General features: G+C 39.0%; 3 protein-coding genes across 5 annotated transcripts in view; all 3 read right to left on the bottom strand.

Annotated features, from left to right (window-relative positions):
- Window positions 1-2,036: 2,036 nt before the first annotated feature.
- On the bottom strand, window positions 2,037-5,989 carry LOC103358168 (CD209 antigen-like protein E). Of its 3 annotated transcripts, XR_520237.1 has the most exons (8): window positions 5,741-5,988; window positions 5,323-5,430; window positions 4,322-4,582; window positions 4,052-4,215; window positions 3,839-3,969; window positions 3,234-3,419; window positions 2,219-2,349; window positions 2,037-2,187 (listed from the first exon to the last, which is right to left on the bottom strand). XR_520237.1 is itself a non-coding variant. In XM_008283039.1 (7 exons), the coding sequence occupies exons 1-6, from the start codon at window positions 5,847-5,849 to the stop codon at window positions 3,269-3,271; spliced, it is 924 nt and encodes a 307-aa protein (XP_008281261.1). In that variant the 5' UTR covers window positions 5,850-5,989; the 3' UTR covers window positions 2,037-2,349; window positions 3,220-3,268. The 3 variants fall into 3 exon arrangements, 2 of the variants coding, with proteins under 2 accessions (XP_008281261.1, XP_008281248.1); XM_008283039.1 differs by having other exon boundaries at window positions 2,037-2,349; window positions 3,220-3,419; window positions 5,741-5,989; XM_008283026.1 differs by having other exon boundaries at window positions 2,037-2,349.
- A 1,792-nt stretch (window positions 5,990-7,781) lies between these two features.
- On the bottom strand, window positions 7,782-10,326 carry LOC103358158 (C-type lectin domain family 4 member E-like). Its single transcript, XM_008283014.1, has 6 exons — window positions 10,232-10,326; window positions 9,200-9,304; window positions 8,629-8,895; window positions 8,368-8,534; window positions 8,128-8,264; window positions 7,782-8,004 (listed from the first exon to the last, which is right to left on the bottom strand). The coding sequence occupies exons 1-6, from the start codon at window positions 10,296-10,298 to the stop codon at window positions 7,854-7,856; spliced, it is 894 nt and encodes a 297-aa protein (XP_008281236.1). The 5' UTR covers window positions 10,299-10,326; the 3' UTR covers window positions 7,782-7,853.
- A 764-nt stretch (window positions 10,327-11,090) lies between these two features.
- LOC103358151 (C-type lectin domain family 4 member M-like) overlaps window positions 11,091-13,757 on the bottom strand; it is a 7,334-nt gene continuing 4,667 nt past the window's right edge. The window contains exons 5-6 of the mRNA XM_008283001.1: window positions 12,855-12,991; window positions 11,091-11,330 (exon numbers count right to left, since the gene is read on the bottom strand). Of these exons, the coding sequence (XP_008281223.1) occupies window positions 11,180-11,330; window positions 12,855-12,991 (288 nt within the window). The 3' untranslated portion in view covers window positions 11,091-11,179. The remainder of the gene's footprint in view (window positions 11,331-12,854; window positions 12,992-13,757) is intronic.

Here is a 13,757-nt window from a genome sequence, read left to right as displayed (position 1 = left end):
TGCACCACACAATGGCAAGCTTTAATATCGGAGTATATATATTTGAATTGGAAACTGATTCTGTAAAGGAATGATACGGAAAGCCCTGCAAGTTTACGAGATTGCTTAGTTAGGTTTGTTGTTTTTGAGACCATCATAAGCTCTGAACTTATTTATCTCATAATATGTATTCTAGTGTATAAAAAGCACCATGTGGACCTGTTAGCAAGGTTAAAAAAAATAGATTTTTACTAGTGGGGGGTCTTTAATTCAGTCATGTGTTTCAAATCCTCTAGAACACAAGCTATCCTTCATGGTAAGGAACTCTGTACTTTCTGGTGAATTCTCATACTCACAGTAAATCCCAGTGACAACAGCAGCTATCAGCAGAACAGCGTTCAGCAGGCCAAGACTCAATATCACCAGTCGGTAGTGTGGAAATACAAATCGAAATCTGCCTGCAAACAGACCTTGAAAATGTTCCTCTTGGTCAGTATCTTAATAGTCAACTTTCATTGCTGTCAAAATATAATAAAAGCATTATCATGGTGGTTTTTGACCTACTTTTAGGAATCACTGAAGATTAGTTTAACACGCCACAGTTTTAAGCATAACCACAGACACTGTAAGAATATTTTACACGTATTTAAACGCTGAGTCACAGAACGAGCTAAACACACACAGGCTCAGTTTCTGTGGTGGTGTCAAACTTTGACATGGTTAAAACACTGCAGAAAACTAGATGGGTAAGTAAGCTGTACCTTGTCCAAATGTTTGATGGTGGAAGAATGAAGGTCCATCGCTGCTGAAACCTTGAAAAGTTTTATGATCGAATGACATCTCCTCCTCAGATTCTGACTGCGGCCGCGAGTTCTCCATTAAAGCGGTGCGAGTAGAGCTTATTGATCTGTTTGTCTCTCCTGCTTATATCAGTGGCAACAGGTGTGTGTGTGTGTGTGTGTGTGTGTGTGTGTGTGTGTGTGTGTGTGCGTGTGTGTGCTGTTATAACCAATGCTGTGGGGACCCAAGTCTCTCTATACAGTCACATTATTGGGACTTGTGAGGGGTGAGCTGAGGACATGTTTTAGGGTCAGGGTGAGGTTCGGTTCAGGTTCAGGTAAGAAGGTAAGTAGTAGTGATGGTTAGGTGGGAGCGTGTGTGTGTGTGTGTGTGTGTTTGGACTCTGGTCAAGACGTAATGCGATGTTATGAGTGTGGATTTTAGTTGGTAATATATAAATCATACAGATGCATGTTAAATAGTGTCAAAGTCTGGGATAAGACGACTAGTATTAGTGGTAATCTGGCTCATTCAGATATTAGCATTCTGTACATACCAATGCTGTGACTGACACTTTGCATACAGCTCTATTTGCAAACTGCTGAATCAGTACATTTCTCTATTTCGTCCAAAATAAACTTGCATGTTCACAAATGACTTGCTGATTATGAAACACAAAATTCATAACAGAGATAGACCGGTGCAGATTTTACTTCTGCAAATACACTCTCCCATGTATGACAATTTCTTGCTGACTTTTCACAACTGGCTGCAAAACTTTCCAAACAGTAGTTTGCCATTTTTGGGAATGTACACTTCGGTTAGCTTAGCTCTGCATGCCAGAAGTATCCCAGCTCTGTCCGATGGGAACAAAATCCACCTTTTCAAAGTTATTTTTTTTGGCCTTTGTGCCTTTTTTGGATAGTTTTAGTGAGAGAGAGACAGGAAAGTAGGGGAGAAGAATGGGGGGAGGACATGTGGGAATGGGTCATGAGCGGGAATCGAACTCATGACCTCCACATTGGGACTGTAGCCCTGCACATGGGACGCCAGCTCAACCAGGTGAGCTATAGCGGCGCCCCACAAAATCCACCTTCTAACACCTCTGATGCTCACCACGAGCATGTTGTATCTCATTTTAAACTACACATTATGGAAAAAATAAGATGTGCATATAATCCCTATAACACCATAGCATATTGTTGTTACACTTTAGATTGGATTAAAGAGGATTAAGAGTTGCAAAATGAGAGGTTATCAAACACTTACAAGAAACATCGAACCCAGAATCAGTTTATTAAAAGCGGTCTCATCAAAACTAGGCAAACTGTAAGTAATTACAAGTTTAAAAAGCATTCCTAAATCATTTTTAATAACAAACAAAGCATTTGTAAGCACATACAAGTCTTTATTGCATAATGTATGTATTTTTCCACAACTGAAAACTCCCTCTATGGATACAGACTCTATGTTAATAATGTAAAAGTTTGCATGTTCTCCCCGTGCAGCGTGGATGCTGGATGGAGGGCAGCTGGATGATTTCGTGGGAGCCTGGGTGTGTGGAGCACTTGTCTGGTCAGGAAATTGAGCCTGAGAAACAAAAAAAGACAACCATACTTCACAATTTGCCCAGTTTAGTTAACAAAGATTGAACATTTGTAGTTCATAGCTGTCAGTACAGTAAGAGCAGCTACTAACGATGACCATCCATCCATCCATTATCTATACACCGCTTAATCCTCACTAGGGTCGCGGAGGGCTGGAGCCTGAACGATGACTACTTACTGTTAAATCCTTTTCAATCCTGTCAACAACACTTTAACAAAGTGTGAAATTACCCCTTTCTAACTTTATAAAAAATATTCTTCACAAATGCCAGTGTTGGGGCTGCAGGGTGGGGCGGAGGTTAGCATCGTCGCCTCGCAGCAAGAAGGTCGCCGGTTCGCATCCCGGTGAGGACACCCGGGGTCTTTCTGCTTGGGGTCTCCATATTCTCTCCGTGCAGCGTGGGTTCTCTCCGGGTTCTCCGGCTTCCTCCCACAGTCCAAAAACATGTTGAGGTTAATTGGTGATTCTAAATTGTCCGTAGGTGTGAATGTGAGTGTGCTTGGTTGTCTGTCTCTAAGTGTAGCCCTGTGATAGACTGGTTACCTGTCCAGGTGAACCTGCCTTCACCCTGAGTCAGCTGGGATAGACTCCAGCGCCCCACGACCCTAGTGAGGATTAAGCGTTGTATAGATAATGGATGGATGGATGGACTGTATGTCTTTGTGTAACAAGCTATATGTATATTAGCACTATGTTTTAGTAATGTCCTGTAGATAAACAGTGTCTAAGCAATTAAAAATGTCTTTACATAACTATATATATATATTATATATAAATAAAGCAAAGTTACCTGGGGTTTAAATAACTAACAATGTATTAAATTGTGCTTTCAGAAATTTCCATGATACTAACATGGACACACGTACAATAAGTATAATTGTGTGTTTCCTTGAAGAAGTTCTCAGCTCATAGAAGTTGGTGCTTTTTCACAAATCCATCTCTGTTGTTTTCGACAGCTTAAGTCATTCCAAGCTTTAAAGAAGTTTTCTGCAGCAAGGACTGTGGCACAATCCTCATTGCCCGAATCGTTTGGTTCTCCGTCATTCCAATACCTGGAAAAAACAATATGTTACTGTAGAGAGACACAGTGTTTGCTTTCTCTCAGACCACTTTAAGTATCCTTTTCTTTTCCATGTAAGTGCCAAAAGATAATATTAGATCTGCCACATTTACATCACTGGGTAAAATGCTTTAAAGAGAGCCCTCAATTTAATTATATGTATCCCAGGACAGTCGTCCTTTAGACTGAGGAATGCATTTACATAACTGCCAGGCAGGGAGTCGTGGCTGTTCATGTAATTTTTGTACAAGGAGCAACTTCAAAGCACAGCAGGTCCTGTGTTTAGCAAACTTTTTGTTAATGTTGGTGGTTCTAGTATAGTTATGGGAAAATGCAAACAGTTCCTTCTTGCTCCATTGCAAGTGATGCTAATTTTCTACACATACAACTGCAGACCATTTTGAATCTCACCCTTCAACAAGCACCGTTCCATCCAACCATTTCCAAGTTCCTTCCTCGTGAAAATCTCTCAGTCCCATCCAGTAGCCCAAATTTTGTTGTGAGGAGTCATGATGATTTATCATGTAATTTACAGTTGAGTTCTACAACAAATGTATATAAAAAAATAAGTAAAAAACATTTTTAAATCTGCATGAATGTGGTTGCACAGTAATGTGAACAAACCTGCTTGTCTTTGCTATCTATGACTACAAGATCCCCTCCATACATCTGGCAGAACTCTCTGGACTTTTCCCATGATTTGAGTCCAGCGCTGTCCGAGAAAGAGAAGTAGTAACACACTGAGTTCATCAGAATCCATCCTGCTGGGCAGTGTTTGCAGCCGTCATCTGTTGCAAAGGAAAAATAACCAATAATCAAAACAAACACGAAACAAAGCGTAAAAATAATACCTCATTTTAAAAAAACATAGAGTAATAGTGAAACATGTCTCACTAATCATTGGTAGTTGTGATCGCAGAGCTACGAGCTCCTTTCTAATTTTTTCAATCTGTGCTTCATAGTCTTGGCTTCTTTTTGTCTGGTGTTCAAATTCCCAGTTGGTTTGTTTCTGACGGCTCATCTCACTGTCCAGCTGCTTCTCGGCCCCCTTCATGGTTTGGACTGCGGCCTTGTAAGTATCCTGAAGTGCCATCGCCTCTTTGGTGATGCGTTCTGTATCATCAAGTGTGAGGTGAGTATCTGTGAGCTTGTTGTCTGCAAGTGTTGAAGAAAGAAAATATTACTGACGACAAACCATTCTCTGTTTTCTCTCCCCTGTTTTTTTTTTTTGTGTGTGAAAAATAATCTTCCCAGACATTTATATGTTTGGTACATGATACATGTTCAAATCAAACTATCATAGGACTGCCAGACTGGTCTAAACGACAAGCTTTTATATACGAATAAACAAAACCCCAAGCACAGAATAAAGACATTTTAAAAATAAATGTATAAAAAGTCAATAAAAAGTAGTGCATTATATCTCTAGATGCATTCACAGTAATACTATATGTGTAGGCTATATCTAAACAATCATTTGACTCCTTTATGTAGAAATATTTCACAACTCTTCAGACCATTTCATCAGGGGTAAAGCTGAAATAATAGCTGACTTACAATCTTTGTTTCCAGCTAAGACAATTTCAAGATTTTCTAATGGTCCCTGTTTTCTAACATTGTAAACCAAATTTCTTTGGTTAAAACTGTAACGATAAATCAATTAACTTATTAGTCCATAAACAGAAAATGACTGAGCAACAATGTTAATAATCAACTGATTGATTAAAGCAGTTTTCAAGCAAAAAAAAAAAAAGCCCATTGTCCACTTTTTAAATTTCCCAATTTGCTGCTTGCGGTTTATTTAATATCACCTTGTGCTGTAGGAAAAATTCAGAAGATTATGTGATAATGACAATAACCCTCTCTAGCCACTATACACAATAAAAGTGACTTACAGTGGACTCCCAGGCTGATATCGACTATCAGTAAAACAGCAGCGAGAAGTGCCAGGATCGCTACAGCCAGTCTGCACCTTCTCCCAGGATTCATACTGAACATGGACACTAGACCAAGAGATAATACATCAGCATTGCAAAGGTAAAAACTAAACACAGCTTTGCTAACAATGGAATTTATGGCACATTTTATAAATATATCCTAATATTGACGCCAAATCAATGAGTTGAGCTTTACATAAGCTTTATTTATGTTGGAAAACAATCTATCTTATACTAAATAAAAACAACATCAAGTGTTTGTCATCCCTCATGAACATATTTCAACATATTTTATCAGCACTACTGTAGAAGTTAAAGCATCAGCAGAAATAGAAGTCTTTTTATAGGAAGGCATCTAATAAACACATTATTTTACCTTGTTGGCTGCCTTGACCAAATTGTTGGTAAGGAGGATGCTCCTCCATGTCCTCTTGGGAAATCAGTGCATTAAATCCGCCATCAGAATTACAACCAGTCCTCTCCATTCTCTCTGTTTAATTGAGATAAGTCAGATGCCAGCGCATGTGAGCAGCAATCTGCCAAGACATTGACCCTAACCCTGTGTGGACACATGCTACCACTCCCAAACTCATCAGCGGTAAATTCATGATGATTTACTTTCAGAGAAATCTGCACCCATGAGAAAAGAGAAGTTGCATTCATAGATGAGCAGAAGTGAAATTATTCTTCAGAATCTCTGTGGCGCAACTCTTGTGTTCAGTGCAGGATGTGAATATGCTGACCCTTGTGAAGTAATTCAAGGGAGGTTTTGGTCATACCTGAAGCCGCCCTCTTTTCTGGAACAAAAACATTGTACTTTATCATCAGTCATCTGAGAATTTACTGCATTGGATGGCATTTAATAACAGCCATACGTGTTTATAAATCTATATCTATCTCTACTGAGTGTGAACGACTATGTTTGATTTGTACATGGGTGCATTTTATGAAATGTCTTCTATACTGTCAATATGTGTTGCCCTGCAATGCAGTTTACTGTTTGACCCTTCTGATGTGGATATATATTTAATTTAACTGGAAAAATGATCATACCTTGCAGAACAATAACCAGCAGTGTGAAAATATGATTTCTGTAACTCCTACTACATAAGTATGGACCCTTTAATCTATTGTAATATTTGTAACTATAAACAATGATGCATAAAGGTGATAACACCAGCGATCCAATTAACTATTGTCCAATCACCTGTCATTTTTTAGCCAAAACTCTTCGAAAGCTTATCAATATTCAATTTTCTTAAAGTTGCAAAAGGAGTGCCACAGGGCTCAACACTAGGTCCTCTTCTGTATACATCCATCCTCACTAGGGTCATGGGGGGCTGGAGTCTATCCCAGCTGACTCAGGGTGAAGACAGGTTCACCTGGACAGGTCTATCACAGGGCTACACTTAGAGACAGACAACCAAGCACACTCACATTCACACCTACGGACAATTTAGAATCACCAATTAACCTCAACATGTTTTTGGACTGTGTGAGGAAGAGAGAGAGAACCCACGCTGCACAGGGAGAACATGGAGACTCCACGCAGAAAGATTCCGGTGCCCCCACCGGGACGCGAACCTTCTTGCTGCGAGGCAACAGTGCTACCAACTGCGCCACCGTGCAGCCCTCTTCTGTATACATTTCACCTAAATTGCATAAGATCTTCAGTTAGTTACAGCTCTATTTATTATTTTGTTGATGACGCTCTGTTGTCAAAGCTTTGTCTAATTTAACGTCTGATTTTTTTAATTTAAAAGTAAGTAATTAAGTAATTTAAAAGGCTTTGATTGACCTTAAGCGTTTACTAAAGCCAAATAAGACAAATTACATCCACTTTACCAGATTCCAAAAGGAAAAATCCTTTAAATTAAACAAGTCCTTCGTTATAGGTACCTGAGTATCTGGTTAGATTAAATATTGTCTTTAAAGCTCGTGCTGAGAAACTGACTAAGAGCCTTAAAGTGACGTTTTGTTTCTCTTATTCAGTGCTTGACTTTGCATGGTGCAGAAATTTGGTTTACCACATTTGAGAGTACATGAACCTTTGATGTGCCATTTCTAAAAGCAGAACTGGGATTCGCCGAATTTATATACTCATCAGAGGTGAGGTACTTTCTGTTCGACAAATTTAAATAGTTTCAGGTTCTGCTGAATGATGTCTTGCATAATAAGTGAGCTTGTTTTGTTGATGCTTCTGCTCGGTCCTTGTGTAATGTCCTTGGTGAATGTTGAATCAGCTTTTATTTATTGTGTAACATTTTTTGAGTGGGAGCTTTGCCTTTAATTGAATTTTCCCTAGTTTAAAAAAAAAGCACTGTATCTGTCTATATCAATAATAATGTATTGAGCTGCACTATGTGAATAAGAATAATACGAATAATTCAAGTTGAAAAAAGCCCAGAAGCAAAACACACATGTTAACAGTATTTTATTCTCAACAGCTCCAAACTTCTTGACCAGCAGAGCAAGAGCACATCTCAAGTCTATCTTGATGGTGTTTCACATATCCAGTGTAGCTTAAACACAGTGCATCTTCCATCGTATCGGGTCTCCCAGGGATTTATGGAGCTGTAAACTGCAACCCCACAGTCCTCTCCCTGGTGTTGGTCGTTTGGTTCCCCGGGCATCCAGTATCTGACAATAATCACAATCAGTGTTGACACAGCATCACTTATCTTCACCAAATTAATGTTGCAAAGTGAAAAATATATATACATATAATATGCGATATTGAGAGCATAATTCTGCAGCCCTCACCTTTGCTCTACCTCCGTGACATTATTAATCCACACCCATTTCCCCTCTACATCCATGTCAGTGAGACCAATCCAGAAGCCGCTTTGCCAAACGTTACTGGCACTTCTCATGTTGGTGATGGTGCTGCTTACAAATTTCTGTGTAGAGACACAAAGTTGACAGTTTTAAGGTAGCAAATTGTACCACTGCAACACACAGACATATTCTCTTTCCCCCTCTTTCTCGTTTGTTTTAGCGCACCTGCTCCTCCTGGTTATCAATCACAATCAGGTCAGAGCCACGGCTAATGCAGTCCGCTCTGCTGTCTGGCCAGTTCTTTTTAACAGTGGAGGACAGAGAGTAGGAAAAGAAATAGCAAGAGGAGTTGAGAAGAACCCATCCAGGGAGGCATCTGCCACAGGTTCCCTCTAAGAAAAACAAAAATTTAGTTGCCCACTGTGCTTTGTAAGTAAACAGAATAAATAAAAACTATAAAGTCAGAATACATTATTTGTGTCTCACCCATAGACGATATATTGACCTGCAGGTTTGTCTTCTCTGCTCGCAGCTCTTCAATCTGTCTCTGATGGCCGTCATTAGTTGCCTTCAGCTGCTCGATTTTCACCTTTAGTTGTGCGTGGCCTTTGATCGCTCTGTCCAACGTCCTCTTGGCCTCCTCTTCAGCTTCAATCATGTCGCTGTGGTTGCTACGGAGATAGGCGAGCTCACTGATGAGCTGTGTTGCGGCCGGGTGGGTGATGTGAAGGGAGCTCTCTTTGACTTTGGCACCTGAACGTATTGTTGGGAAGAGTGCGCTTGTGTCAAAACAGAACTGAAAGTGTTTTCTGTAAAAACTGTAGCAAAAGTCATGCTTCATTACCCCAGACCATACGATGCATTTTATACCTTATTACAAAACAGTAAATTGTGTTTTTACGCTGTTAACTGCAGTATAGCTGCACAACTGCAAACATTCACACTTATGACAATGACATGATTTATTTTTTTAAGTCAGTTTCTGTTGTGCAACTGACAGTGAGTACATTGCACAGAAGAGGGAAATGAAACTTTTTTTTTTCAATCTCGTACTTACAGTTAAATCCAATGACAACAGCAGCGATCAGTAACACAGCATTCAGCAGCCCCAGGCCCAGTATGACCAGTCGATGGTTTGGAAACATGTCACCACCTGTGATTGCTGAGGTTAACGATGTTAGCAAAAAAAAACAACATTGAAAAACATTAAACTGAAAATATTTTCCCATGTAGTTGAGCTCTGCTGTATTGAAATAGAATAACAGTGAGATGGATACTGCTAGTAGTTGAATTTAGTGCTCAAAACGCTGAAAAACTACATCAGGAAAACAGAGCTTAACTTTTCAAAAACACAGTTTTGTTCACTTTTGAGTAGAGAGTTTTTTTTTATCTTGCTATTTTATAAAGTATGGTTATATATATGAAGAGTTCATTTGCAAAAACAGATAACTCCATCTTCACAAACCTTCAGAAACTGTTCCATCGTCTACCTGAGACAACATCAATCAAACTTAAGTTATCTCTATTTTTGTTATTTCTACTGACTCGAATCCACTCAGCTTCAGTTCTCAAGCAAACAACAACAAAAAAAAATTTCTGAAAATCTGCAAAAATTGAGTTATCTGTTGTTGCAAATGAACTCTTCATATATATATATAGAGTCATCAAGAAAATCTGCATAGAACACAGGAAACTTGTTCTATGGCACTTAACCAGGTTGTTTTCTCCTGATTAGATCCTTGCTTGTGTCGTATCGACTCTCAGATATTGGACAACAGCGTCTGCTCAATGAACTTGCAGAACTGTAGGAAATCTGACTAATCTGACCTGTAAGTCACACAAGTACCATTTTGCACACAGTGGCTTCTATGCTGTAACAAGCTGCATAAATGCAGATTTAATGCTGCAATTAGCAAGGCTTTGTTGTACATTTAGCAAATATTTTATATGAATTCCAACTAATTCTAATCATCCGCTAACATTGTAAGAGTGGCAGCAATGGATTCGGTAAAACCAACCTTGACAGAAAGAGATAAAACCGGATGAAAAATGTAAAGAATGAATCAGTCAGTGCAAAAGAAACTCCTACCTTGTCCAAATTTTTGATAAAGAGATGCGTCTTTGCTGCCATTTGCTCCTCTCTGTGGACTCTCCATGTCTGCACTGTTGCTGCGACTGCCCACTGATCTGTTCGCCTCCTCTTTTATACCAGCAGACTTTCGGTGCTATATGGGTGCTCTGGGTGCATCACCAGGCTGGACTTTAACTTTATTTATCTAGTCCAGGGGAGAACTTCAGCTAAACTTGAGAATGTGACATTAAAACATGTGGACATTGAATGAAACACGGATTTTCAACCTTGTTATTGAACAAAAACTCTCAGTTATTGTTGTGCACAGTATTCAGTCTGAGAACAGCTGGATTTATGTCTTACTAGACGTCTGCAGCTGCTTTTATTTCATTTCTGTGAAACTTTGTCTGTTGTTGTGTCTTGGTTGACGTTAATTACTCTCATGAAGCTGGAACCTTCACGCTGAGGAAGGAAGGTGGCAAACACTTTTTTTTTTTTTTTTGTGGCAGCTTCATCGTTGCCATTGCTTCTTGATGTCCTTACAGCTTTTATTTAGTCCTTCAAAGGCCTGTTGGTGGTTGCCCTTTCCCATCTTCAAAACCCGCGGAGGTTTTTGAAGACGGCCTTTTCTGAGCTGTGACATTTTTCAGTGTTACAATAAGCTGAGCAACGTCTCTTATAAATGTTCTGACATCCACATTTAGCACCGATCAGTACCTTCAGCATTCCATTTTGTTTTTAATTTGACATGTTTTGTTGTTGTTTATTATTATAGGTACTAAGGTTAGTACCTACGCTGGGTTAAATTCTGCTAAAGTACAACTGAACCAGTGCTGTTTATACATTTCAGGTGTTTATTCGTGAAGAAAACAAATGTATAATGAAGTTTGGTATGAAAGATAACTGGGTGTACATCTTCTTCCCTCCTGTGTCGATTACAGCTTTAATCTGCCACACATTGCACAACTAGACGAGTTCCTTTTCACACAACCATCCCTTGATGCTCTGGCAGCTCCCATCGTACCACGTGCTCCTTCCCTGGCTGCCTGTGTTCCAAAGTGCCACACAGTCTTTATTCAGTAGTCCGTGATCGCTGGGCTCCCCGTGCATCCAGTACCTAAAGACAGGTTCAAGTTATACGTTGACTGCAGGTGCAATTTATGTTGCTGTTGTTGGTCGTTATCTGACAGTCAACTGGTTGCAAATACACTTCAACGACAGCAGACGACTGGAAATGCAGATTTTTCCACTCTTTACACTTTTACACAGTAAATATGCAGGAAGGCTAATTCAGAGAACAATTTACACGGTCATTCAAGGAATAATTTGAAGTTTTGCTAAAACTTTAGTTTTTTGCAGAGAATCAACGAGAAGATTCGTACCACCGATGTGCAAACAACAAGCCGGCCAGGGGGAGCTTCCTAATTATGGACTCAATATAAAAGATGGATGTAGCGACCATGCTGTCATCCTTCAGTTTGTGCACTACCATCGTGAAGTGTTGAGTAAAACTAGATGTGATGTGTAAAGTGTGGCTCTAACAGCAGAACTCAAACACACCACACATGGTGATTTGTGAGGAACCTGTCAATAACAATTTAGCCCGCCCTAAAAAACATCCTACTTTAACTCCTAATTTCCTTGAAAGGGGACCATCATTTACAAAATGAACCTGAAAAAAAATCTTGAGAGAAACGACTGAGACCATAAACTGACACGATTAAAATGCTTACTGAGGGAACAAGTCGAGTGAGACGTGGGGTCATTTTTTTTATATACTACTGTACAATCAGACTCTTTTTTTCCTTTCTTTCTGTGCAACCAAAGGAGTCGCCCCCTGCTGGCTGTTTAAAGAAGCTACATCCACCTTTTAAATGCAGTCTATGGTCTTCTTAAGACATGAACTTCCCTGGAAACTTTGTGAAACTTTGGGGATCTCTAAAAGATTGCTAATTTTGCCAAGTATTTCTTTTTTTTTCTTTTCCCTATCAGGAATCATGTGCAAAATCAGACTGGTATTGACCTGTGGTTCCTGCATGAAGGTGATCCATCACTCAAATACATGCATAAAACATAAATCTATCTTTAATTTAAAGATACCAACATGCTGTAGCCTAAAATGTCACTAAAATTGAAAATGCAATTTCACACAAATTTTTGCACAAAGTTACTTTTGTAATGTTGAATACAATCTTTTTTTTTTTTATGTCCCATTTGAAAGCCTGTTTTTTTTTTTCCTGTTTGTTGATTGACTGAAGTGTGTTGGTGTAACATCATAAACTTTACTCACTTCAACTCAAAAATGAGAAGACAAACAAACTGTCTTCACGTGGACCACCATAAAAAAAATTTTTAAAAATTCCAATTATTCATATTCTTATTAATAAAAAAAAATATGAATAACAGCTACATTGAGTGTCTTATAAAGTAAAAGGGAAAAAAAGTGAGCTCCCCTGAACGCTTTGATGTAGTTTGCACACTCTTTATCATTAAACAATTATAAATCTAGAGCCAGGAGGCAGTTAACTTAGCTCCGCTTAGAAGAAGCTGGGCATATTGTAGTGCCAGGCTTGCTGATTCTCCTGCTTCTTTAATCACAGCAACACACCAGAACAGGTTTTAAAGCCGTTAAAGTTCTTACCCGTCACTATACAGGGTTGCGTTATTTACCCACACCCAAGTGCCCTCCCTTTGAATATCTGTGAGGCCAATCCAAATTCCTCCATTCCCCCACGGTCGACTGCTTCCAGCCTTTGGTAGGTATTCAAAAAGATTCAGCTGGAAAAAGAGAAGGTCAGAATTAAAGTTGTCTGCAGAGCGTTTCGCTAAACTTATTGCATACGGTAACTGGACTGGCAGATTCATGTTTCCCTTTAAATCGATGGGAAGCAAAGTATTAAAAGGAATCATGGACATTATAGCAAGAGAACACTGTGTTAATTATTTCGTTTATATTCCACTTTTACCCATATTCTTAAGTTCATTTTGTGCATTCAATTAGTTATTCCTTGTTTTAAACTTCTAATTGATTTCTAAATTCTGTCATTTACTTTTAAATTCATTCATGCATTTTAAAATTATATACTTAACACTTGTGTATCTTGTTTTGTAAAAGCTTTTTCCTTTGGAACACTTAATGATAATGAATATTTCATTTGTAGAGTTTTTTTTATAATTCGTCTTGTTGTTGTCCTTTAAATTACAAAATCATTCATTTGTTTTATTCAGGATTTTAAGAAGTTTGAAAAAATATGTCTGTTTTTATCGTGCAAATAGTTATTAATTAAATAAATGCTTTGTTACTGTTTTGTGGTGCTTCCGTACTTCACTGTTTTAAAGCATCTACTGCTGCTGCACCTATTGGCCGGTTCACAGTTACCTCTGCAACAGGATCCGTTGTGTAACAGGCCTTCACCACAGCAGACATCGTGACTTGTGATCTTACAAAAAGCAAGTTACATTAACAAGGTCTCTTCTATTCAGGTGTCACAGGAAGCCTTGAGACGTGACAGCAGAGAGCCTCAGGACTGCCGAGACCGTCGAT

The sequence above is a fragment of the Stegastes partitus genome, unplaced genomic scaffold (assembly GCF_000690725.1).
Source record: "Stegastes partitus isolate 25-593 unplaced genomic scaffold, Stegastes_partitus-1.0.2 Scaffold8, whole genome shotgun sequence".
NCBI lineage: Eukaryota > Metazoa > Chordata > Actinopteri > Pomacentridae > Stegastes > Stegastes partitus.
Note: the sequence above shows the minus strand (reverse complement) of the source record. Positions and strands in the feature narration are given on the sequence as shown.

Coding starts and splice junctions, on each gene's coding strand:
- LOC103358158 (XM_008283014.1), bottom strand. CDS start 10,298: ATGGAGAGTCCACAGAGAGGAGCAAATGGCAGCAAAGACGCATCTCTT. Junction 8,896..9,199: donor TGTTGTCATTGGATTTAACT/GTAAGTACGAGA, acceptor CAATACGTTCAG/GTGCCAAAGTCAAAGAGAGC. Junction 8,265..8,367: donor TTGATAACCAGGAGGAGCAG/GTGCGCTAAAAC, acceptor GTCTCTACACAG/AAATTTGTAAGCAGCACCAT.
- LOC103358168 (XM_008283039.1), bottom strand. CDS start 5,849: ATGGAGAGGACTGGTTGTAATTCTGATGGCGGATTTAATGCACTGATT. Junction 4,583..5,322: donor TATCAGCCTGGGAGTCCACT/GTAAGTCACTTT, acceptor CAACACTTGCAG/ACAACAAGCTCACAGATACT. Junction 3,420..3,838: donor GGAACGGTGCTTGTTGAAGG/GTGAGATTCAAA, acceptor TGTTTTTTCCAG/GTATTGGAATGACGGAGAAC.